General features: G+C 39.6%; 1 protein-coding gene across 1 annotated transcript in view; it reads left to right on the top strand.

Annotated features, from left to right (window-relative positions):
• Positions 1–15,339: 15,339 nt before the first annotated feature.
• Positions 15,340–23,858, top strand: part of LRBA (LPS responsive beige-like anchor protein) — a 792,976-nt gene continuing 784,457 nt past the window's right edge. The window contains exons 1-2 of the mRNA XM_047092315.1: positions 15,340–15,588; positions 15,936–16,368. Coding sequence (XP_046948271.1) covers positions 16,156–16,368 — 213 coding nt within the window. The 5' untranslated portion in view covers positions 15,340–15,588; positions 15,936–16,155. The remainder of the gene's footprint in view (positions 15,589–15,935; positions 16,369–23,858) is intronic.

Genomic DNA, 23,858 nt, shown 5'->3' with positions numbered 1-23,858 from the left:
GTAAGCCATGGATGTAGCATTTAAACCAGTTGTGTTAGGTGTCAAAGCGTATACTCCTCTAGATTTTATATTTTTATGATGTTTATAATAGCCAAACATTGGGAGCAACTTGAATTTAAACAATAGAAGATTTGTTAAATTATGGTCTAGTCAATAATATAATGATATAGTTACTAAGGTGATGCTTAAAAGAGTATTTGGTGACATGGAAAATGTTAATAATATATTTCTAAGTGAAAAAAAGCAGGTTACAAGTAGTATATTTAACATGATCTTGATTTTGTAATACACATTAAAAATTTTTTAATGTGTATTAAAAATTTTTTTTAAATGTTTATTTATTTTTGGAAGAGAGAGACAGAGTGCGAGTGGAGGAGGACAGAGAAGGAGACACAGAATCTGAAGCAGGCTCCAGTCTCTGAGCTGTCAGTCAGCACAGAGCCAGATGTGGGGCTCAAACTCAGAACAGTGAGATCAGACCTGAGCTGAAGTTGGATTGAGCCACCCAGGTGCCTCTAATGTTTATTTATTTTTAAGAGAGAGAAAGAGAGTGCAAGCAGGGGAGGGGCAGAGAGAGAGGAGGACAGAGGATCTGATGTAGGCTCTGCATTGACAGTAGAGATCTCCATGCAGGCTGAAGTCGGACACTCCATGGGCTGAGCCACCCAGGAGTCCCTGTAATACACATTTATGTGGTTGGAATGCTCACCTACACCAAATGTTAGAGAAGGTATCTCTAGGTATTGCAATCATGGTTTCTTCTTGTTCTTCTTGTTCTTCTTCTTCTTCTTCTTCTTTTTAAATTTTTGAACTTTTCTACATTTTCCAAACTTTCTACAATTAACATGCATTACTTTTTGAATTCTGTAAGACCCTTCAATGTTATTTAAGGTAGAAGAGAGAAATTAGTAAGAGGAGTAACATATACCACCATCCATTTTATGACAGATAACGGAAATTCTGTGGGGAAAGAAGGGTGGGGAGAACTGAACATATATGAATGTGGCTGTGGCATAAGTGCATGTTCTTTCATAGGTGAAGCCACCAGTGCAGATATGTGTCTTAATTTTCCATTAGCTGATATCATACTAATCAGGGTCATGAGTAAGCACAATTCTATCCTAATCATTTTCCTCCTTTTTTAATTGCTTTCCTTCCCTGACTTCAGTGACTACCTGCTCCTACTTTCCATCTACCTCCCTGGCCTTCCCTTTTTCAATCTCCTTTGCTAGTTCCTTTTCCTCTCCTCACCTCCCCTTCATTTCAAAGATCCTGAGGCCTGGCCTTGGGTCACCTCTTCACTACTCGTTTCAGAGGAAAAATATAAATATACATTTCAATGCCTTCAGGAGCCTGGTCATTAACAAGTGAGTGAAGTAAGTCCTTGATGTCACTGCCAACTCTTCCCATAGCTCAACTCCAGTTATTTCCACCTCAGTTAATAGCATATCCATCAATTGCTCAAGTCAAAAAACTAAATGACATGTTTCACTGCTTCCTTTCCATATTTTTACCCTCTCACATACAATATAACAACACATCCTGTTGATTCAATTTTTGAAATACAAGTTGAGTCCTTTTCTTTCCTTTCTCAGCCTCCACTTTGCTTAGGCTGTTTTTCATCCTAAATTATCTCTTTGCTTTTATCTTTGCTTGGCCACCGTCCATTCTTCACACACAGCCAGTCGTACTAATCTCTGGATTTGAAATTGAAAATTCAGAAGATGTGGCTCTGGTCTCCTTTCATTTTTTTCTATTGAAAAGTGAAGATTTACCTAGCTTGTCTGAATTATCTCAGTTCAAAATTAATTTAAGAGTACAGAAAAAATGCGTTCACTTTGGTTTCCTACCAAATTTTGGGGAACCTAAAAAAATTATTTGTTCATTTGTCCTGTTTACTTTGTACACAACCACCTCGGTTAACAATGGTTGAGGGGGGACTGGAAAAAAGGAAAATTATATATTCTATTCTTTTTTTTTTAATGTTTATTTATTTTTGAGACAGAGAGAGACAGAGCATGAACGGGGGAGGGCCAGAGAGAGAGGGGGACACAGAATCCGAAGCAGGCTCCAGGCTCCGAGCTGTCAGCACAGAGCCCGAAACAGGGCTTGAACTCATGGACCGCGAGATCGTGACCTGAGCCGAAGTTGGACACTTAACCGACTGAGCCACCCAGGCACCACTATATATTCTATTCTTAATTCTCATCCATGTGTAAAGAACAAACCAGAAATGTTGAAATAAAAATGTATTGTAGTCTGGGGTGGTTTACCAAACTTGTTTCCACTTAAGTTAGTCTTACCTCATTTTTCCAGGCCTTCAATTCATTCAATAGCTCTTCCTCCTCCTCCCCTCCTCCTCCCCCTCCTCCTCCTCCTCCTCCTCCTCCTCCTTCTTCTTTTTTTTGCCTTCTAAGCTTCTACAGCTATGACTCATGGAACCAGAACTAGATCAGTGTACTGCTATGTGTTACTTTCTGTATTAGATTTTTCTCAACTGGCTAAAATTGATATAAGCAAAACACATTTTGTTCTTCTAAAGCTTAAACACAAAGTTAAGCTGTCTAACAAACTTCCATTAGGAGAAGTTGGATTTAGCAAAGGAATAAAGATTTCTCATTTTTTACACAACATAAAATAGTTTCCTCTAGCTATTTCTTCTATAGTTGCTGATTATGGAACTTCCAGTGATCTTATTTCAGATCCTGGAAATTGCAGTACATTTTAATAAATGGTAATTTTTTTTGTTTACTAACCACATTTTGCTTTAGAAATAAACTATTTTGGTGGTGCCTGGCTGGCTCAGTCAGTGGAGTGTGCGACTTTTGATCTTGGGGTTGTGAGTTCGAGCCCCACTTTGGGTATAGAGATTGCTTAAAAATAAAATCTTAAAAAAATTATTTTGAAGGTGACACTAGTTCTGTGTTGCTTTTAGCATGAAATCTAGCAACTGTTAGTTTCTCTTTTTTACACAAAGCTCTCAATTCTTCTCCCTTCTGATTTATAAGACCATTGCTTTTAAAATAGAAATAATAATCTAAATAAGTGATGCTAAAATCTTTATGCAAGTTATTTTTAATTAACATCAAACTTATTACACACATCCTCAAAGAAGTATTATGAAATAAAAAATAAGTTCAGTGGTTATAAAATTTGGCTCCACATTGGAATTACCTGAGAAGCTGTAAAAAATGCTGATGTCTGGGTCCTAATCACAATTCTGATTTATTTGGCCTGAGCATTGGGAGTTATAAAAAGCTCCAGGTGATTCTAAAACATGGCCAAGGTTAAGAGCCATGGAATTAGGCAATTACAGCTCCTAGAAGTCAATATTATTCCTCCCAGTGCCCCCCTTTTTAAAAAAAGATTTTTATCTTTTTTAAATATTCTCTATACCCAATGTGGGGTTGAACTCACGAGGCAGAGATAAAGAGTCACATGTTCCACCGACTGAGCCAGCCAGACTTCTCCCCCACCACTCTATTGTTTTAAAACAATAGAGATTTATAATCTTACTGTTCAGAGGTCAGAAGTCCAGAATGGGTTTCACTGGGCTGAAATCAAGATATTTGCAGGGCTGCATTCCTTCTGGAGACTACGGGTGACAATCTGTTTCCCTACCTTTTCCAGCTTCTAGAAGCTACCTGAATTCCTTGGCCCGTGGCCCCTTCTTCTATCTTCAAAGACATCATTGTAGGGTCTTCAAATCTCTCACTGACTCTAACCTTTCTGTCTCCGCCTTTCACTTATAAGGACCCTTGTGATTATAATGGGCCCACCTACATAATCCAGGGTTATATAGATCCTCATGATCCTTAACTTAATCATCTGTAAAGTCCTTTTTCCATGTGAGGTACAAATTCACACGTCCCAGAGGTTAGGACTCAGACATCTTTGAAAGGCTTTTCTACTGCCCACCACAAGCCTGTAGTCTGTAGTTGTTTTCCCTTCGAACGTTACACACTCTGCTTGGTGATCTTTCTCATTCTGGTGGATGATGCCACATTTTTTTTTTTTAATTTTTTACTTTTAAATGTTTATTCATTGAGAGAGAGAGAGAGAGAATGAGTGGGGAGGGGCAGAGAGAGAGGAGAGAAAGAATTCCAAGCAGGCTCCACACTGTCAGCACAGAGCCTGCCATGGGGCTCGAACCCACGAACCGTGAGATTACTGATGATACCACATTTCTATCTACAACTACAGCTGCAAATATTCACTGGCCATCTCCCCTTGATGTCCCACAGTCCCTGGAACCTGTGCTGTTTTTCTCCTTAAGGTCTTTGCACTCTTTGCTATCTTGGTTTAAACACCTTTTCTCCTTTTTTTTTTTTTTAAGTCACGTTATCTTCTTTGTCCTTCTTTTTTTTTTTTTAATTAATTTATTTATTTTGAGAAAGTACGCACAAGTGGGGGAAGAGGGGGAGAGAGAATCCCAAGCAGGCCCCTCATGCTTAGCTCAGAGCCCAACTCAGGGCTCGAAATCACAAACTATGAGATCATGACCTGAGCCAAAGTCCGATGCTTAACCAACTGAGCCACCCAAGCACCCCTCTTCATTGTCCTTGAAAATTCAAAGCATGTGTACTTTTCTCCAGGAAGCTTTTTTTTTTTTTAATCGAGATATAATTGACATATAACATTGTGTAAGTTTTAGATGTACAGCCTGTTGATACATTTATATATTGCAATATAATTATCATCCTAGCTTCAGCTAACACCTCTATCACAACCTGTAATTACCATTTCTCTTTTTTTTTGTGCTGAGAATAGTTAAGATCTAATCTCTTAGCAGTTTTGAAGTTTATATTACAGTATTATTGACTGTAACCACTATGTTGTGCAGATCTCTATAATTTATTTACCTACTAGATGCAAGTTTGAACCCTTAAACAACATCTCCCCCATCTCCAGCCCCTGTTAACCACTGTCTTATTCTCTGTTTTTATGAGTACAGTTTTTTAGATGCCACATATAGGTGATATCATACACTATTTTTCTTTGACTTATCTCACTTAGCATAATGTTCTCCAGGTGTATCCTTGTTTTTGCAAATGGCAGGATTCTCATGGCTGAATAATATTCCATTACATATGTATATCACATCTTCTTTATCCATTCATCCACTGATGGGAACTTAGGTTGTTTTGTAGCTTGGCCATTGTGAATAATGCTGCAATAAAAATGAAAGTACGGATCTCTTTGATACCCTGCTTTCATTTCCTTTGGATATATACCTATATGTGGAATTATTGGATCATATGGCAGTTCTATTTTTAATTTTTAAAGGAACCTCCATATGGCTTTCTATAAGTGACTGCACCAGGTTGCATTCCCACCAAGAGTGTATGAAGTTTCCATTTTCTCTACATCCTCAGTAACACTTGCTATCTTTGCTTAATGAGAGCCATGCTAACAGGTGTGAGGTGATATATTATGGTTTTGATTTGCCTTTCTTTCATGATTAGTGATGTTGAGCATCTTTTCATTGTACCTATGGACCATTTTTTTTGGGATTTTATTTTAAGTAATCTCTACACCTAACGTGGGACTTGAACTCACAACCCTGAGATTAAGAGTTGCGTGTTCCACTGACTGAGCTAGGCAGGCACCCCCCTGTTGGCCATTTTGATATCTTCTTTGGAAAAATTTCTATTTAGTTTGTTCATTTTTAAATCTGATTGTTTGTTGTTGTTCTTGTTATTGAGCTATATGAGTTCTTTACATATTTTGGATATTAACCTCTTATTCAACATATGGTTTGCAAATATTTTCTCCCATTCTTCAGCTTTGCTTTTTCATTTCGTTGTTGTTGTTTCATTTTGTTGTTGTTGTTGTATGGGGAAGGAAGCTTTTTAGTTTGATGTTACCCCACTTGTTGATTTTTACTTTTGCTGCTATACCCAAAAAAACATCACAAAGATCAATGTCAAGGAGATTCTTTTATGTTTTCTTCTAGGCATTTTACAGTATCAGGTCATATGTTTAAGACTTTAATCCAGGGGTGCCTGGGTGGCTCAGTTGGTTAAGCGTTTGGCTTTGGCTCAGGTCATGATCTTGTGTTTTGTGAGTTCAAGCCTTGTGACAGCACAGAGCCCACTTGAGATCCTGTCTTCCTCTTTCTCTGCCTCTTCCCCACTCACACACTCTCTCTCAAAACTAAACATTACAAGATGATTTTAATTCATTTTGAGTTAATTTTTTATGTGTATTTATTTACTTACTATTACATTTTTTTTTTTTTTAATTTTAGAGAGAGAGAGAGTGAACAGGGAAGAGGGGCAGAGGGGGAAAGAGAGAGAATCCCAAGCAGGATCCGGGCTCAGTACAGAAACTGACATGGGGCTCAGTCCCATGACCCTAGAATCATGACCTAAGCTGAAATCAAGAGTAGGGTGCTCAACTGACTGAGCCACCCAGGCGCCCCAGTTTATTTACTTATTTTTGAGAGAGAAAGCAAGTGAGCGAGTGTTTGTGTGCAAGCGGGGGATGGGGAGAGAAAGAGAGAGAGAATCTCAAGCAGGTCTTATGCTAAGCACAGAGGCAGACGCTTATCTCCAACTCATGAACATGAGATCACGACCTGAGCTGAAATCAGTAGTCAGATGCTTAACCTACTGAGCCACCCAGGTGCCCCTGAGTTAATTTTTGTGAGTGATGTGAGATAAGAGTTCAATTTTATTTTTCAGGTACTTACCAGTGGCAATATATTTTCCTAGGAGTGTGTGCCATACGCAAGAAATTCCAAAGTAATCTTCCAAATATGCTTCAAGTATTTGCTTAACAGCTAAATCATATATATAAACTTCCATAGCTCCTCATCAAAGATAGTATGATAACTATGGAGACATCTTAACTTTATCTTCAGTTTCTCAATATTTTGAGGGAAATGCCTAACACAATGTACAATCTTTCAATGATTATGTTAATCATCTCATTATTCCACACAATTTTGCGCCTTTATAAATTCAAATTATTATAAGATAATATAAACACAGCATTCCACTAATGCTGTACAATGGATGATTCCACCCAAATAAATATGAAATGAGGTTGGGTTGCTGCTAGTGATTTTTTTAAGAGGCTAGTGAAGTCCTATTACTTTATAGCTTGAAATCTTCTGGGGGCAATAGGTTCCCTTCAGGGTAGAGCCCAGTCCTTAGCCTGGTTTACTTTGGTCCACTCCACCTCTCTAGCTTCATCCCTAGTTAACTTCTTATCAACAACCTACTTGCTTTTCCCAGACTTACCATTTTTTGCTAACAGTTATAATTTAGGCATGGGGGTCTTGGTTATGATAACCTAATTTTAATTCATAATAAAACCAAGAATGTAGGGGCACCTGGGTGGCTCGGTCATTTAGGCATATGACTTCAGCTCAGGTCATGATCTCGAGGTCCGTGGGTTTGAGCCTGCTTTGGATTCTGTGTCTCCCTCTTTCTCTGCTCCTCCCTGACTCGTGCTCTGTCTTTGTCTAAAATGAATAAACATTAAAAAAAATTTAAAAAACAAACACACAAAGAATGTATCATAATCTATTCATTTGCCCTTCTGCAGCCTATTGTGTAAACACAGAGTCAATTCCATTTCTCCTTTAGTGCAGGGACAATAAACACTTTAATGACATTTTAGACAATCACAATACCATCTGTTATGGGGTAAGAGTTACCCACACTTTGATTCTTCATATATAAAGCATACCTAGAAAGTGGGTGTGATCAAAGTGTAGGTGGTATTTTTCAATATATATTTACAGAGTAACCGTACTAGTGCTCTATATAGCTCTGTCTAGAAGAAAAATCTAATTATTTAAGGGTGACAGTTGGACTCAGTTATATTCTCAGTTCAAAATGTCCAACCTTTCTGGAGACTTTTCTTTAAATTTTTTTTTTTTTTTACATTTATTTATTTTTTGAGAGACAGAGAGAGACAGAGCACAAGTGGGGGAGGGGCAGAGGGAGAAGGAGACACAGAATCTGAAGTAGGCTCCAGGCTCCAAGTTGTCAGCACAGAGCCCGACATAGGGCTTGAACCCACAAACCGTGAGATCATTACCTGAGCTGAAGTCAGATGCCCAACCAACTGAGCCACGCAGGTGCCCCTTTTTGGAGACTTCTCATATTGTGGATTAATCTTCCTTGACTTTTTCATCTGGCTTGCTCCTATTTATTTTTTATTTTTATTTAAAAAATATTTATTTATTTTTAAATGTTTATTTATTTATTTTGAGAGAGAGAGAAAGATAGTGAGAGGACGTGAGTTGGGGAGAGGGGCAGGGGGAGAGAGAATCCCAACCAGGCTCTGTGCTGATGGGAATCCTGACATGGGTCTCAATCCCAGGAACTGCAAGATCATGACCTGAGCTGAAATCAAGAGTTGGACACCTATCCGACTGAGTCACCTAGGTGCGCCCCCCCCTTTTATTCTTTAATACTCAGCTCTGGTATCACCTTTTTCTTGGTATCACCTTTTTAGCTTTTTTTTTTTTCTTTTAGGTTTTCATAGGTTTAACATACTGCATTATAATGTCTGTCCCAATGACTAGACTATGAGTCCCCAAGGCAGGGACTAGATTTTTCTTTTTTAACCTAAATGTCTAATGCAGTGTTTAATATGTAGGATCACTCAATACATGTTTTTTTTTGGAATGATTTTAATTAATGAGTAAATTTCTTCTTGCTTGAAATATCTTTTGATTTTAATTGGTACCACATAATCAGTAATACATGATTCAAAAAGGTAAAGAGTCTCCTGACTTAATATGTCATGAAAATATTCTGTGTCTATTAATGATCTCCAATGCCATTAAAGAAAATTTATTTTGGGTGGTGGGGCAGGGAGAGAGGGAGGGGGAGGATCCCAAGCAGGCCCTACACTGTCAACACAGAGCCCAAACAGGGGCTTGATCCCATGAACCTCAAGGTCATGACCTGAGGTGAAATCAAGAGCCAGACCCTTAACCAAGTGAGCCACCCAGGTGCCCCTCCAATGCCATTTTTAATGGCTACAAAGAATTCCACTGCATGGAAGAACCATAATTTATCTAACCAACTGCTCTTTTTGTGTTAGATATGTAGATTCTTTCTAACTTTTTGAAATTATAAATACTACTGAAATGAACATGATTTTAACACTGCTTCTGGTCTACCTGGTTATGTTTAGGTTAGGATACATTTTTGAGTGGAAGAGCAGCATATTGCTAAACTGCCTGTCAGTGATGTTATGAGAGTGCTCATTTTCAGTAAATGAGAGTGCTCATGTCCCCTTTGCCAACACTGGGTACTATAAATATTTGCAATGAGAGAGAGAAAAAAAAATGCCACCTCAATACTATATTAATTTCATTTCTTTCATTATTAGTGGACTTGAACCCTTTTTTCTCTATATTTTTTAAAGTTTATTTATTTTGAAAGATAGAGATAATGAGTGGGGAAGGGACAGAAAGACAGGGAGAGAGAATTCCAAAGCAGACTCAGCATTGTCAGCATGGAGCCCAACTCAGGGCTCAATCTCATCAACCATGAGATCATGACCTGAGCCCAAATCAAGAGTCAGATGCTTAACCAACTGAGCCACCCAGGCACCCTTCCCTGCACTTTTAGAGGTTTGCTTACATGTGGCTGCACAGAGAAAATAATTTGGAATGTCTGTAAGGAAATGGGTGCTTTCTAAAATAAAATTAAATATAGCTCTTCTCATTTAGCAATAAAGAGAAAACCTCCCTGGAAAATTTCCTGTGTACCTTATAACTCCAAATTGATCCTACACAATTCCCCTTTCCCTTGAAGATCTCTGGCTAGATACAGTGCTATCATCTTCTTTAACATACAGGCCCAATTATGGGGACTCCAAGTTATAGCATAGCTGTGACTAGGTTGGAATATTTTATTTTATTTTGTTTTATTTTACTTTAATGTTTGCTTATTTTTTAGAGAGAGAAAGCATGAGCAGGGGAGGGACAGAGAGAGAGAGAGAGAGAGAGAGAGAGAGAGCGCGCCACAGAATTCCAAGCAGGCTCTAGGCTCTAAGGTGTCAGCACAGAGCCTGATGCAGGGCTCAAACTGAGGAACTGTGAGATCACGACCTGAGCCAAAGTCAGATGCTTAACCAACTGAGCCTGAGCCACTGAGGTGCCCCTAGGCTGGAATTATTTAAAAAGTTTATACTCAGAACAAACAAAAGTATTATGGTCAGGGAGTAACCCAAAACTACATAACATGTTTTACCTCATGTTGTTGTTCTAGCTATTGCTATACAACAAACCACCCCAAAATTCAGTGGCTTAAATCGACAAGTACTTATTGTATCTTACAATTTTGGTGTGGGTTAACTGTATCCAACTGTGCTATTCTATATCATGTGTTTTTGGCCGTGCTGCAGTCATCTGAAGATTTAACTACCTGGCTGGAATATCCAGGATGGTTGACTCTCATGGCAGGCCTGGTTGTTGACTGGGACTCAGCTGGGGCTGTTGACTGAAGGGCCTTGATATCTATCTATCTATCTATCTATCTATCTATCTATCTATCTATCTATCTATTTTAGAGAGAGAGAGAGAGAGAGAGAGAGAGAGAGAAAGATAGAGTGTACATATGAGTGGGGGAGAGGAGAGCAGAGGGAGAGAGAGAGCACCTTAAGCAGGTTCTATGCTCAGCACAGAGCCTGACTCAGGGCTCCATCCCATGACACTGGGATCATGACCTGAGCATGAAATCAAGAGTGGGATGTCCCACCGACTGAGCCACCCAGGTGCCAATGATTGTTCTTTACACAGCTTCTCCATGTGGCTTGGCTTCCAAGAAGGAATGCTCCAAGCATGACAGAAGTCATCTTTCTCCCTTCAGTTGGTGTACTAGCAAGCAATTCAAAGTTCAAACCCAAGAGTGGGGGCTATAAAAAGTAATTTCTTCTATCTGCTTGAAGTAATTCTCCTGGTATTTCATTTCTTATGTGAATCCCCATTTCTATTTTGATGACGGAAATGGTACCTACCACTTTCAGGGGACACAATGACTTCTCAGAGACCTCACCTGGACAAAAATTCAGAATTTAGCTAACAGTACCAATAGTCAGTCTAGGGATATGCACTTACATAGATAGCAAAGGTGGGGTTCTCTTACTATCATAAGAGAACACTGCAAATGAGCTATCTATTTACACACTATTTAAGAACAAAATAGAGATGGGAAAATAGAAAAGACAAATCAACCAACCTAGTCTATGTCCATGCCAATTATACTAACTTCTGCATTAATATTCTATGTGTTAAAAAAGTATGCCTTGGCTTGCATGCTTGCTGAAAGTAGAGTTGCCTTTTTCCAAGTCTCTACCTCTTGTGTGACATACACGAGGGAAAAAAGAATTTAAAAATGCCCAAAATGTAGTAAGTTGATGTGGATCATTTTGAACTTCTAGATATTGAACAATCACGTGAACTTCTAATCTTAAACTTTTGAGTTTCCAACTGTTAAGTAGGTGATATCTTTTTCTTTTAAATTTTAATTTTTCCCAGAATCTAATGCCCAATAAAAATATCATCAATAAAGGGTACTAACATAGAAATTTTATTTAGCATTACTAAGGTTTAATTAATGTTTTCACTTTCTCACAAGGAGGGCGCTGGAAGCCAGGACCACAATTTTCCAGCCTATGAGATCATAAGCTATGAGGAATAACAATTTGAAGAAAACTCCAAATCCAGAGATACACATTTAGGTTTATAGCAAATCATGTGTTATCTTTCCCCTAAATTATCATTTAATCTATACCCTAGCAAAATTCCAGTAAGTTACAATTGGGTGGGTTGGGTGTTCTTTCTGGTAGAAAGAAAATTCCATCCCATCTTTTCTGTTAAAACTTTCTTTGTATATAGGTAAGGGTTTATAGATCAATAATCTTCTTGATTTCACCATGAAATTACATTCTCTTTGCTTGAGTTTCTCTGAGTTATGCACTGGGTTTCTGTTTTGAATCTGTTTTGTTTTGTTTTGTTTTTTCCTGCTATGTTTTTCTTTTTCCTGCTTTTTTTCCCCCTAAAGTTTATTTGAGAAAATAAAGCGTGTGGGAGGGGCAGAGAGAGAGAGAATCCCAAGCAGGTTCCCAAGTGCAGAACCCAATGCAGGGCTTGAACTCACAAACAGTGAAGTCATGACCTGAGCCGAAATTAAGAGTCAGAAGCTTAACTGACTGGGCCACCCAGGCACCCCTCCTGCTATGGTTTTAATGTATGCTGAAGGCAAGTAAAATTATGAAAACTTTTAGACCTTAATTCTGTCAAGATGGTGATGTCAGAGAAATATAAACTAGATGGTAATACAACACTTGAGCCTGGCTTTACAGGAGGTAACTTTTCCCCCCTATCTTTCTTCCTTTTTGTGTAGCATTTGAACATATTATACAGGGATATAAGCAATGTAGTCCTAAAAACTCATCTGCTGATAGTTTATATGAAGGCTTTTGACTTGAAAACATCCATTACAGTACCACAAATATAAGCAAATTTTAACAAATATTAAAACTGCTATCTTAAACCATTTATACCAAGATCTTGCTCCCTCTAACTGGTAGTAGTTGTATAGACTCAAGCAAGGATCTTCAGGCCAGAAAAATTAAAGCAAGTATCTTTGGGGTTTTAACTCAATCCAGGGGCGCCTGGGTGGCTCAGTCGGTTAAGCGTCCGACTTCAGCTCAGGTCACGATCTCGTGGTCCGTGAGTTTGAGCCCCGCATCGGGCTCTGGGCTGATGGCTCAGAGCCTGGAGCCTGCTTCCGATTCTGTGTCTCCCTCTCTCTCTGTCCCTCCCCCGTTCATGCTCTGTCTCTCTCGGTCTCAAAAATAAATAAATGTTAAAAAAAATTAAAAAAAAAACTCAATCCAAACAATATGTATTGAGTGCCTACAATGGTCAGCATCCTGCTGTGAAGGAGCTTAATAGGTGGTGGACAGATAGTTCATCCTGAAGCACTCTCTGATTCTATTTGCTTTATACCTAAACAATAATCCACAGCTATTCTAACTGTGGCTAGAAGTGAAGTTTCCTCCTCTATCTTCCATATGCTTTCTTCTGCAGTGAACCTGTAATTTTTGCCAAGTATTTTACTGTAACTAGAGGCAAAGTAAAGCAGGAGGTTGAATAATTCTGAAAAACTGTAAAATATGCTTGACAATTTTGGGGGAAATATTTGGGTAAATGTCTCATGTCCCCTTTTGTTTTACCAGTACAACAGTGTTAACAGTGAGATGGCAAATCCATGACAGACAAACCAACCCTAGACATTTAGACCGAATAACTGTGACCATACTGTGTTTAGGACATGTTCATTGTCATCTGCTCCTTCTTAATGGCAGACACTTATTGTTATTAGCAAATACTAGCAGTTATGTGCCAGATATATTAACACACTCAAGGTAAGACTATTTGCCCAAATCTGGGGAGGCAAAACGCTATATTAGAAACCTTTCATTGTTTAATGCCTCTACCTCAAAATGTGCCTCCCTGTCTCCTTCTCTACAGATGTGTTAAAATTCTAGTGAAAGTTGTCTCTCTCCTCAGGCACAACCCAGTCCCTCTTATTCCAGACTTATTCATTTAACAATCTGAAATATATATCTGAGGGGTTTCGTTTTTCAGGGACTTAAAGAAAGGCAAGCCATTGATGTAGCAATACATGAATCACCAATTCAGATCATGAGAAAAATGCCTCATCTTTGGTGTATTTAAATCAACGTATAGAAAACAAATCTTTAACAAACATTCGCAACCATATGCGATTTGATGCAGTTGAATTCTTTTTAGTATTTTTAAAAGGTTTAACGCTTTTCTAAAGAAGATACTCCTGTGCTTTTTGTCTTTTCTCATGTTACTTCTCTCTCCCTCCAAATTTCCATGTGATAGCTGAAATTCCGTTTACTTTTTCAAGCCCATCTCAGATAACCCTTTCTTTAGGCAATTATTTCCTCTCTCAAACCAATATAATTTTTTCTTCTGACCCCTCCATGGTACTTCCTAACTTTTGTTTGACCTCACTTTTTGCTTCACTTTCATTTTAGCGAACTAAAATTATATTAACCATTATTATTTTTTAAGGCCTTACGGCTTCAAGGAGTACATAAGGGTGAAAAACCACTCTTTAATATTTTTCACTGGTGCATCAGGAAAAACGCTTTTTGTTAATAGTGGAGGTGGAAGGGAAGGACACATTATGATGACCTGTGCTAGTTTCAATCCGAATGTATTTTATCTTTTAAACTAATCTGAGAATGAGGCGAACCTAACTTTCACATTGGAAAATTACGAGAGGAAAAAAACCCCTGAGATCTACAGGCAAAATTAACCCCGCCTCCACGCTGTTTGGAGCAGCTGTCTCAGGAATCCTCCCTTCCTTAGAATGTGGGAGAGGTTTGGTGGGGCGGCAGCTGCAAAGCAAGGAATCTTTCTCATTCCTCGTGGACACGTCCCCCTGCACCCCCGCCCCATCCCCTTCCAAGCGGTGGCAGCTGTTTGGGGCATCCCAGTGGAAATCTCTCCGCAACTCTTCGCGGAGCGCCGCGGGCAGGCAGCAGCTGAAGGCAGTCAGGGGTGGGGACTCTGCTCCCATTAGACAAGGACTGCAGCCTTGCTGGCTCCAGCGCTGCCACCTCTCTGGCTCGTAGCGGTCCCTCAGGTGTCTTTCTCCAAGTCCAAGAAGACACCTTGGCAACGTGGGGCGGGGTCTCTCCGCGCTAGGAGACCCTATGGTAACTTAACGACGGAAGCAGCTCAGAATCACCTTCTCAGCTCTTGTCAAAGCACCTTCTCAGGTTGGGAGTGGGAGGTGAGGGGTGATAGCGGGGAGGGGGTGTGTGGGAAGAGTAGGCTCCTGGAAGGAAACATCTCTCCTTGCCGGGCCGGGACACATTTCGTGTTGTCTGAGCAACGCGCCCGCTAGGGTGCCCACCCTCACACGTAGTCCTGTCAGCAAGCCCTCCTCGCCCAGCACCCCCGCCCTCTCGCGGCCCCACGCTGCCGCACGGTTGCCTCCGCCTTCGCGCCCTCCCGCCCCACCGTCCCGCGCGCTCGCGCACGCGCACGCCGCGCCCGGCAGCCCTCGGCGCTGTCATGGCGGCGAGAAGTAGTTTCAGTGGGTATAGGGACGTTCACGCGAGCCGTGGCGGGGCAAGCTGTGGCAGTAGCAACCTCACCACCACCAGCAGCCTCAGCTGCGGCGTCCATATCGCCAGCAGGGGCTGTTTTTGCAAAGGCTGAGCGCAGGGGTCGGGCGGGCCAGGAAGCATGGAGTTCTGTGCAGCCGCGGGCTCCCGGGGAGCGGAATAGGGAAACTTGGAGGCTGCGACCAGGTGCACTGACCTCTCTCTTCTCCCTCCTTTCCCCGCCTTCGCCACCCGGCCTCCCCTCCCTTCTAGCCAGAATACACACCTCCCCTCCTCTCGCCGTCGAACCTCAGGTGCCTGAGTGCTCCACTCCTCCCCCTGGGCCGAGCGTTGAGAATAATCACCGCCCCTTTCCCCCGCCTTTTCCTGCCCTGGATCTCAGCCGCCACCTCCGTCTCGCGGCTCTCTGGCGGGGGGTGAGGACGAGTCCGGAGTATCTGGGTGAGGAGGAACTTTCTACTTCTGTGGTAGCTTGGGGACCCCCCCTCCTTTCCTCGGACCCTTCATTTTCCAGCGACAGTTTCTCTTTCCGTGCACCTGTGAGGAGAGGTAGCTCTGCGCCTGAACCTGCGAGAGTGTGGGGGAGGAGTGAACCTGTTCAGGGGCCTCTTGAACCCGCCTTCACTCAGAATCTGTATCTTCGAGCCAGGGGGGGGTAGCGGGTGTCGGGTAGTGGGGTCCCTTTAGTAACTTATTTCACAGGCAATAACTATTCTCCTCTCCACCCCCCCCCCCCCAACCCAAAAACAAAACCTAGCGTATTTAACATTTATCTAATCTTCCAATAGGGTTTGGCGTTGTTGTCAGCCTCGGGGAGAGAGATTGGACAAATATTCTCCAAGAGGAGGAGGGTGACGCCAAGGACTTTACCCATCAACTGCTTTTGGGGTTTCTCCACAACTTGGAAGAGTGACCTTTTTCGTTTTGTGTTGCGTGTGTGTGCTTATTGCTAGTGCAGCATTTGCTGTCCCATAGTGACTCCGAGTTGTCCTTTCTCGCGAACTAGCAATGGCTAGTGAAGACAATGTCCCTTCCCCGCCACCAACAGGTGATGACGGGGGAGGTGGAGGGAAAGAAGAAACCTCTGCTGAAGAGGGTGCATTGTCCCTGAAACCAGGGCTCCCCATCAGGGGCATCAGAATGAAATTTGCCGTGTTGACGGGGTTGGTTGAAGTTGGAGAAGTATCCAATAGGGATATTGTAGAAACTGTCTTTAACCTGGTAAGTAAATATTTATTTTATAAGCATATATTCTTTTCAGTGGGTTGGGGAACTAGACGTTAAAGCTGGAGCCATGTGCTTGCCTCATACAGATGATGGCTTTTTCCATGGATAGAAACAAAATCCTACTGACCTAAATGAAAGATTTTTTTGTATTTTTCAGTTTAAGGGGAGTTATGTAGATTTAGGTGCTCCAGGTTTTGTGAAAGTGAACAGATGACTATTGTGCTAAGGAAATAATTGTTGCTTGGAAGTATTTTGTGGGGGTTCCAGTGCAGGACTTTTATTATATAAACATTTTTTTTTTGTCTGCATTTCTCTTTAACATTTTAAATAAATTTTTGTGACTTTCTTTGGGTCTTGAGAAATGATGTAAGTGCCCTACATACTACTTTACCCTTTTGAGTCTGCCGAGGTTATGTTTTGCTGTAAGTTTTGAACATGAAAGTTTTGTTCACAGAGTTGGTGAAAGATTAATTTGCTGCAAAGTTAGTATTTTATATCTTGACCAATTTTATTTTTAGACATAGCTAACAAAAATTAAATTTTCGAATGTATTCACGGTTACATCTTGTGAAAGTTGAATGGCAGTTTGAAAAAGGATTGTGGCTGATGCAGCATGATCTTTATTTCTTTTGTAAATGCATGTGTAGCAGCAAAGCATATTTGGTCATTGGAAGTTGCTGGTTCTAAGAACTATGAATGTTACTTTTGAAAGGTGTATATGCAATACTTTTTCTCTGTTCCATTCTTAGAAATGGTTATTTCTAATGGGGACTTTTAAAATTTCTTTACTCCAACTTCTGTTGCCCATCTACTTAAAGAATGAAAAGTAAATTTGGCCTTAACACTACTTCCACCTCTTCTACCTGTGTTAGAAGATAACAGATGGGAACAAATATGAATACAAAATAGCTGTAATAACCGTTTAGCGCCCTTCCCTTTTGCCTTTGTGTTTTCAAGGTTAGGCTTGTTTTATTCCAGGTCGGTTAATTATTTCCTTCACTAGACCTTTACCAATAGTCTGGTCACTTGCAGTACAACTTCTAGAATGAGAAAGGAACTAGATGAAATCACTTACTTTTGGAGTATAAAAACTTTGAACACTAGGGTATTTCTTTACCAATTTGTTGTGTTGGAAGCTTACATATAAATACACATGTACACATTTTTTTAAGTTTATTTATTTTTGAGAGAGCACAATCAGGGAAGAGAGGGAGAGACACAGAATCCAAAGCAAGCTCCAGACTGAGCTATCAGCACATAGCCCAACGTGGGGCTTGAACCCATGAACTGTGAGATGAGCCAAAGTCACATGCCTAACCAACTGACTGGAACCACCCACATTTAAAAAAAAAAAAACTAAATATTATGGAAATGTTCAAATATACAAATAGGATAGTTGTTCTGGTATTCCTTATGCAGCTTCAACAATTATCAAAACTTTGGGGATCTTGTGTTTATGGTCTTTAAAAGTTTGTAAGTCTTAAGGAGATATATGGTAAATTGATTTATTCCTTTGCCTCAAAGTAAACTTGAAACCTTTTTTTTTTTTTTTTAAAGTTCAGTTATTTTTTGAGAGAGAGCGCATGTGCACTGGAGGAGAGGCGGGGTAGAGAGAGTGGGGGACAGAGGATCTGAAGTGGCTTTGCACCCACAGAGATCCTAATGGCGGGGCTCCAACCCACAAACCGTGAGATCATGACCTGAGCCGAAGTCGGACACTTAACTGACTGAGCCACCCAGGCGCTTCTCAAAAACCTTTTTTAAAGATTTTTTTTGTTGTTGTTAAAAAATTTTTTTTTAGTGTGTAGTTACATTTGAGAGATAGAGACAGCGTGCAAACAGACGAGGAGCAGAGAGAGACCCAGACAGCATGTGAAGCAGACTCCAGGCTCTGAGCTTTTAGTAGAGAGCTGGACACAGGGCTGGAACTCATGAGCTGTGAGATCATGACCTGAGCTGAAGTCGATGCTTAACTGACTGAGCCACTCAGGCGCTCCAAGATTTTATTTTTTTTCTAAACCTCGTGTACCTAGGATGATAAACAGAAATCTGTGGTAGTGATAGAGCCCATAATTAGTTGTTTGTGTATGAAAAACAACATTCCTCTGGCAGAAGGAGGATTCAGACTTCTTTGTTCTTTATTTTTTTAAAAAAAAATTTTAATGTTTATTTATTTTTGAGAGAGAGAGAGAGACAGAGTGTGAGTGGGGGAGAGGCAGAGACAGGGAGACACGGAATCTGACACAGGCTCCAGGCCCTGAGCTGTCAGCACAGAGCCCCATGTGGGGCTTGAACTCACTAACTCTGAGATCATGACCTGAGCCAAAGTCAGCCGCTTAACCATCTGAGCCACCAAGGTGACCCGAACTCCTTTGTTGTTTTGAATGCCCTGTGTGGAGGTGGATAACCTACCATAAGTCACCTGCATTTTATTAAGGAATATCCAAATTCTGTAGTGATGGTTTGCTTATATGCTGCCTAAAATTGTGGGTCTGGTAGAGATTTTAAGATTATTGGTTAAATCACGCACAGCTACTTGTTTGCAGAGTAATAGGTGTCTGGTAAAAAGAGAGGGAAAATCTGTTGAGTTATACCTCCTCTCCACTGTCATTCTCTTCTCCTGTAGAGCAGAGGATTAGATTAGTTCCTTCCTTTTCCATTCTCCCTTACAATACTTTTCATGTTTCTTCATGGATATGTAGGTTGTTTGCCAGGCTTTAGAAAATCTTGAGAACTGACACTTCAGGTATCTGGTAAGCTAGTCCATCTCAATGTCATTAATACTATAGCACCTAAATATTTCTTGATAGTTATCAGCCTTAATCTTAATTTTGCTCAGAGAAGGAAATTACATTAAAAGTTGTGATTTTACAAGTTATGCTGTTTACTGTGTGCCAGGCAATGGGCCAAGTGCTTTACATAAGTTTTTAAATATTTCTTTGAACAACTATTTAATATAGATCTCATTTTATGGATGAGATCGAGACTGAAATGTTAAATAGATTGCCTACAATTTGTGTATAATGGCAACCTTTCCAGGAATACATCTGTCTCTTGAGTTAATGTAGAATTGTTTGCTTCTCTGAGCAGGTAGGTATAGCTGAGGCATAACTTCCCCCAGTATAAGGACACAAAAATCATTGGTCCTGCTAAATAAATATTAATGATGAAATCTCCATTAGTAGAATTCATTTATTCCTCTTTAACTTTCAAATAGCTTTCATATAACTGCATTAAATAGTAAAAAAAAAAAATTGCTTAAAAGCAAAAACATTTTTCTGGTCGTTCAGTTTTTTTACTTGGCATGTGGATGGGGAAAGTCTATCATTGACTTTTTTTATAGTCACTATGTTGGGTTAAGATTTATAAAATTGTGAAAAGAATACAGACAGAAGAATATATAATATGTATAAGTAATGAAATATTATAATGATATAAGCTCTGTGAGCCATCTATGTACCTTAACCAGTATAGGGGCACTTGGATGGCTCAGTCAGTTAAGTGGCCCACTCTTGATTTTGACTCAGGTCATGATCTCTGGGTCATGAGATCAAGCCCCAAGCCCCTCGTCAGTGTGTCAGGCTCTGCACTGAGTGTGGATCCTGCTTGGGATTCTTTCTCCCTTTCTCTCTGCACCTCCCCCTCTTGTGCACGTGTATGCTCTCTCTCAAAATAAATAAACTAAAAAAAAAACCAGTTTATTTATTTAAAAAAAAAATTTTTTTTTACGTTTATTTATTTTTGAGACAGAGAGAGACAGAGCATGAACGGGGGAGGGACAGAGAGAGGGAGACACAGAATCTGAAACAGGCTCTAGGCTCTGAGCCATCAGCACAGAACCTGATGTGGGGCTTGAACCCATGAACTGCGAGATCATGACCTGAGCCGAAGTCGGCTGCTTAACCGACTGAGCCACCCAGGCACCCCAAAAAAACCAGTTTACTAACAGTGTCACTGAATCCTTATGTGTGTACCTCCTTTAACCTATCTTCACTGGATTTTTCATTAGTAAGTTTAAACTTATTTATAGCTGTGATAACTTTTTCCTATTTTTCCAGGCATTTTGTTAAAATAGATTATGTACTTTTGATTCTTTTTTTCTGATTATATGTTAAGCTACTTTAAACTATAATAATTGTGCTGTTAAAATTAAACAACTTCCCCAGGCATCTGGGTGGCTCAGTCGGTTGAGTGTCCAACTTCGGCTCAGGTCATGATCTTGCAGTCTGTGAGTTCGAGCCCCGTGTCCAGCTCTGTGCTGACAGCTCAGAGCTGGGGCCTGCTTTGGATTCTGTGTCTCCCTCTCTCACTGCTCCTCCCCTGCTCATGCTCTCTCTCTCTCTGTCAAAAATAAAAATAAACATTAAAAAAATTAAAAAAAAATTAACTTCCCTTCCCCTAGAGTTGTCCAAATTAGTGGTAGAGCCATACATCCAGAGGTCTTTACAAAGTACTGCTTCCTAACTTTGCTAATGTAGCTTGAGCTTACTCTCCTGTAAATTCCTTTGAAATTTACCACTGTTCTTGTAATTTCTTTTGCAAATCTGTTTTATAGGTAAGTTTTGATTAATAGTACACTTGTGTATTCAGGTATTTCAAACTTGTAGTCAACTTTTACATTTTTCTTGTTGCAACTTAAAACCATTTCATTTTGTTTTCATCTGTGTGCTAAAAAAAAAAATTGTCAGACGTTTGGACCCAGAGTAATTAATGTATTGGCATGTTTCCAGGAACTTGCTGCTGAGTTTAAGGCTTCCATCGGGTATTTAAAGGTATTCAGTTCAAGAATAGTGTTTCCCATGAGCTGGTGACAAATATATGTTTTCATGAAATTTGTTTAAAAAGTATATGATTTTAATTAAAATGTTAAAGTTTAAAAGGTAGAATACATTTTTCATGACTCATTACATGTCATTTGATATAGGTCCTGCTAAATATTAATGGTGCAAACTTTTAATGCCTATAGGAGCTGAGCACCTCGCACAGAGGCTCCATTACTATTGACTTGTGTTTAGAGAGTGTTCTTGTAGACTTAAAGGGGCAGCTTCTGTTCTACTTGGTTGTTATACTGCAGTAACATGGGCCCAATGGTGTCATACCTTTTGATTTTTCAGGAAGAATTGGAAATCTAGATTTTAAAAAAACCACATTTTAAAATTTGCAGTTAAAAGATTACAAACTGCTGTGTGAGACATATAAAATTGTAGGTATTTTTCAAGCCTTTATATGAACCTTTATTAGAAAGATACTCATGTAATGTACTTGTTAATGTGCCCTCCATCATGTTATGAGTGATAGAAAACTTGAACCTGTTTGAAACACGATAAAAAGGATTTGTAAGGCTCATTTATCTCCAAGTCCAAAGGTAGGGCAAGATTATAGTAACACAGTAATATTAAATACCAGTTTCTTTCCGTTTCTTTTCTGCTTTCTTCAGTCTGTTGTTATTCCTCCCATGGTTGTAGGATGGCTGCCAGTGATGGTTGGGCCATACGTATTTTGTTCACATCTCTTAGGAGAGAGCCTCACTGTCCTGACATTCCAAACAAGAGTCCTGACTGGACTACTGAACCAGTGACTGTCGTCATTGAAATGGCTGATTGGCTTAAGCAAACCAGGACTAAGTACTGTACCTAAGGATGGGGTTAATTTTCTCTGAAGTACATGGGCTGTATGGGGAGAGGTGGATACACAAAAATCCGGGTAAGAAATTGAAAGGATAATTGGATAGTGGATAGGCAGCCAATGATGTTCACTACTGTTTTCAAATGCATAATGGTAGTAATATAAAGATATTTGTGAAAGGAGAAAAAAAATCATTCATTAACCCAACACCCTGTTGTGATCTTGAGCAAGTTTTTTTAACCTGTTTGTGCCATAGTTTTTCCTCTGTAGAATGGGGAGACTACACTGTAGCAAGGATTAAATGAATAAAAACTTATAAATCACTTAAAATAATGTGTGGCACATTGAGTACTGTTATAAGTATTTGCTATTATTTTAATATTTGTAATTTTAGATAAGTTATCATACTCCAATCTTGTAAGTTTTTTTTTTTTTTTTGTATGTAGCTATTACTAGCCGTATTGGCTCTGAAATATGCTATGTAGTTCTTTTGGAATTTATTTAATAGTCATTGTGATATTTTAGAGATGACTCGTTTTTAAACACCTTTGTTGAGGTGTAATTTATATACCATAAAATTCACTTAATATAAGTATATAATTTAGTGATTTTCATTAAGTTTACAGAGCTGTGCAGGCATTACCACAGTCTAATTTTAGAACATTTACATCCTGTGTTCAAGATGTTTCGTAGTTCTGGCTCTTGCATTTAGGCCTGTGATCCATTTTGAGTTGATTTTTGTGTGATGTGAGAAAATGATAAGATAGGGGTTAAATTCATCTTTTTTTTCCTTTTTTCTTTTAAATATAATTTATCGTCATACTGGTTTACATACAACACCCAGTGCTCATCCCAACAAGTGCTCTCCTCAATGCCCATCACCCATTCTAAATTTATCATTTTGTATGTGGATTTCACTGCTCTTTGTTGAAATGGGTATTCTTTCCCATTGAATTATACCTTTACATCTTTGTCAAAAATCAGTTGACTGTAAGTGTTAAGGATTTATCTGGACTTTTTTTTCTTTGATCTGTATGTCTATTCTTCACCACGGCCACACTGTCTTGATTACTGAGGCTTTGTAATAAGTTTTGAAATAGGGATATATGTCCTCTTACTTTGTTCTTTTTTTTCAAGATTTTTTGGGCTATTTTAGATTCTTTGCATTTCTGTGTTAATTGTAGGATCAGCTTGTCACTTTTTGTGAAAAAGCAAGCTGGGATTTTTTTTTTTTAAATTTTTTTTTTTTTTCAACATTTATTTATTTTTGGGACAGAGACAGAGCATGAACGGGGGAGGGGCAGAGAGAGAGGGAGACACAGAATCGGAAACAGGCTCCAGGCTCCGAGCCATCAGCCCAGAGCCCGACGCGGGGCTCGAACTCACGGACCGCGAGATCGTGACCTGGCTGAAGTCGGACGTTTAACCGACTGCGCCACCCAGGCGCCCCGCAAGCTGGGATTTTGATGGGGAGGTGTTGAAGCTGTAGATAACTTTAGGGAATATTGAGTTTTCCATTGCATGCATTTGGACTGTCTTTCCATTTGTTTAGGTCTTCCTTAATTTCTTTAATCAATGTTTTGTAGTTTTCAGTATAAGAGGAAACGATGAAAAAAAATTTTTTTTTTTTTTTTTTTTGCTATTGAAATGCTTCCTTAGGCAGCTTTGTGTATTGAAATTTCCAGAAGTGGAATAAATGGCTCAAAGTATATGAACATTTATGTAGATCATGAGTAGATATTGTTATTGTTTATTGATGTTGATAAATAAAAGAAATGTGGATGAATTGATGAATTTTAAAAACTTTGTAGTTTCTTGGTGGTAATAGAATTCATCATTTAGGCCCCTTGTTTCCATTT

The sequence above is a fragment of the Lynx rufus genome, unplaced genomic scaffold (assembly GCF_022079265.1).
Source record: "Lynx rufus isolate CCGP_SWC_20201006 ecotype Redwood Valley unplaced genomic scaffold, mLynRuf1.p SCAF_3, whole genome shotgun sequence".
In the NCBI taxonomy this organism is placed as follows: Eukaryota; Metazoa; Chordata; class Mammalia; order Carnivora; family Felidae; genus Lynx; species Lynx rufus.
The sequence above is the reverse complement of the archived record's forward strand: the minus strand, read 5'-3'. Positions and strand labels throughout refer to the sequence as shown.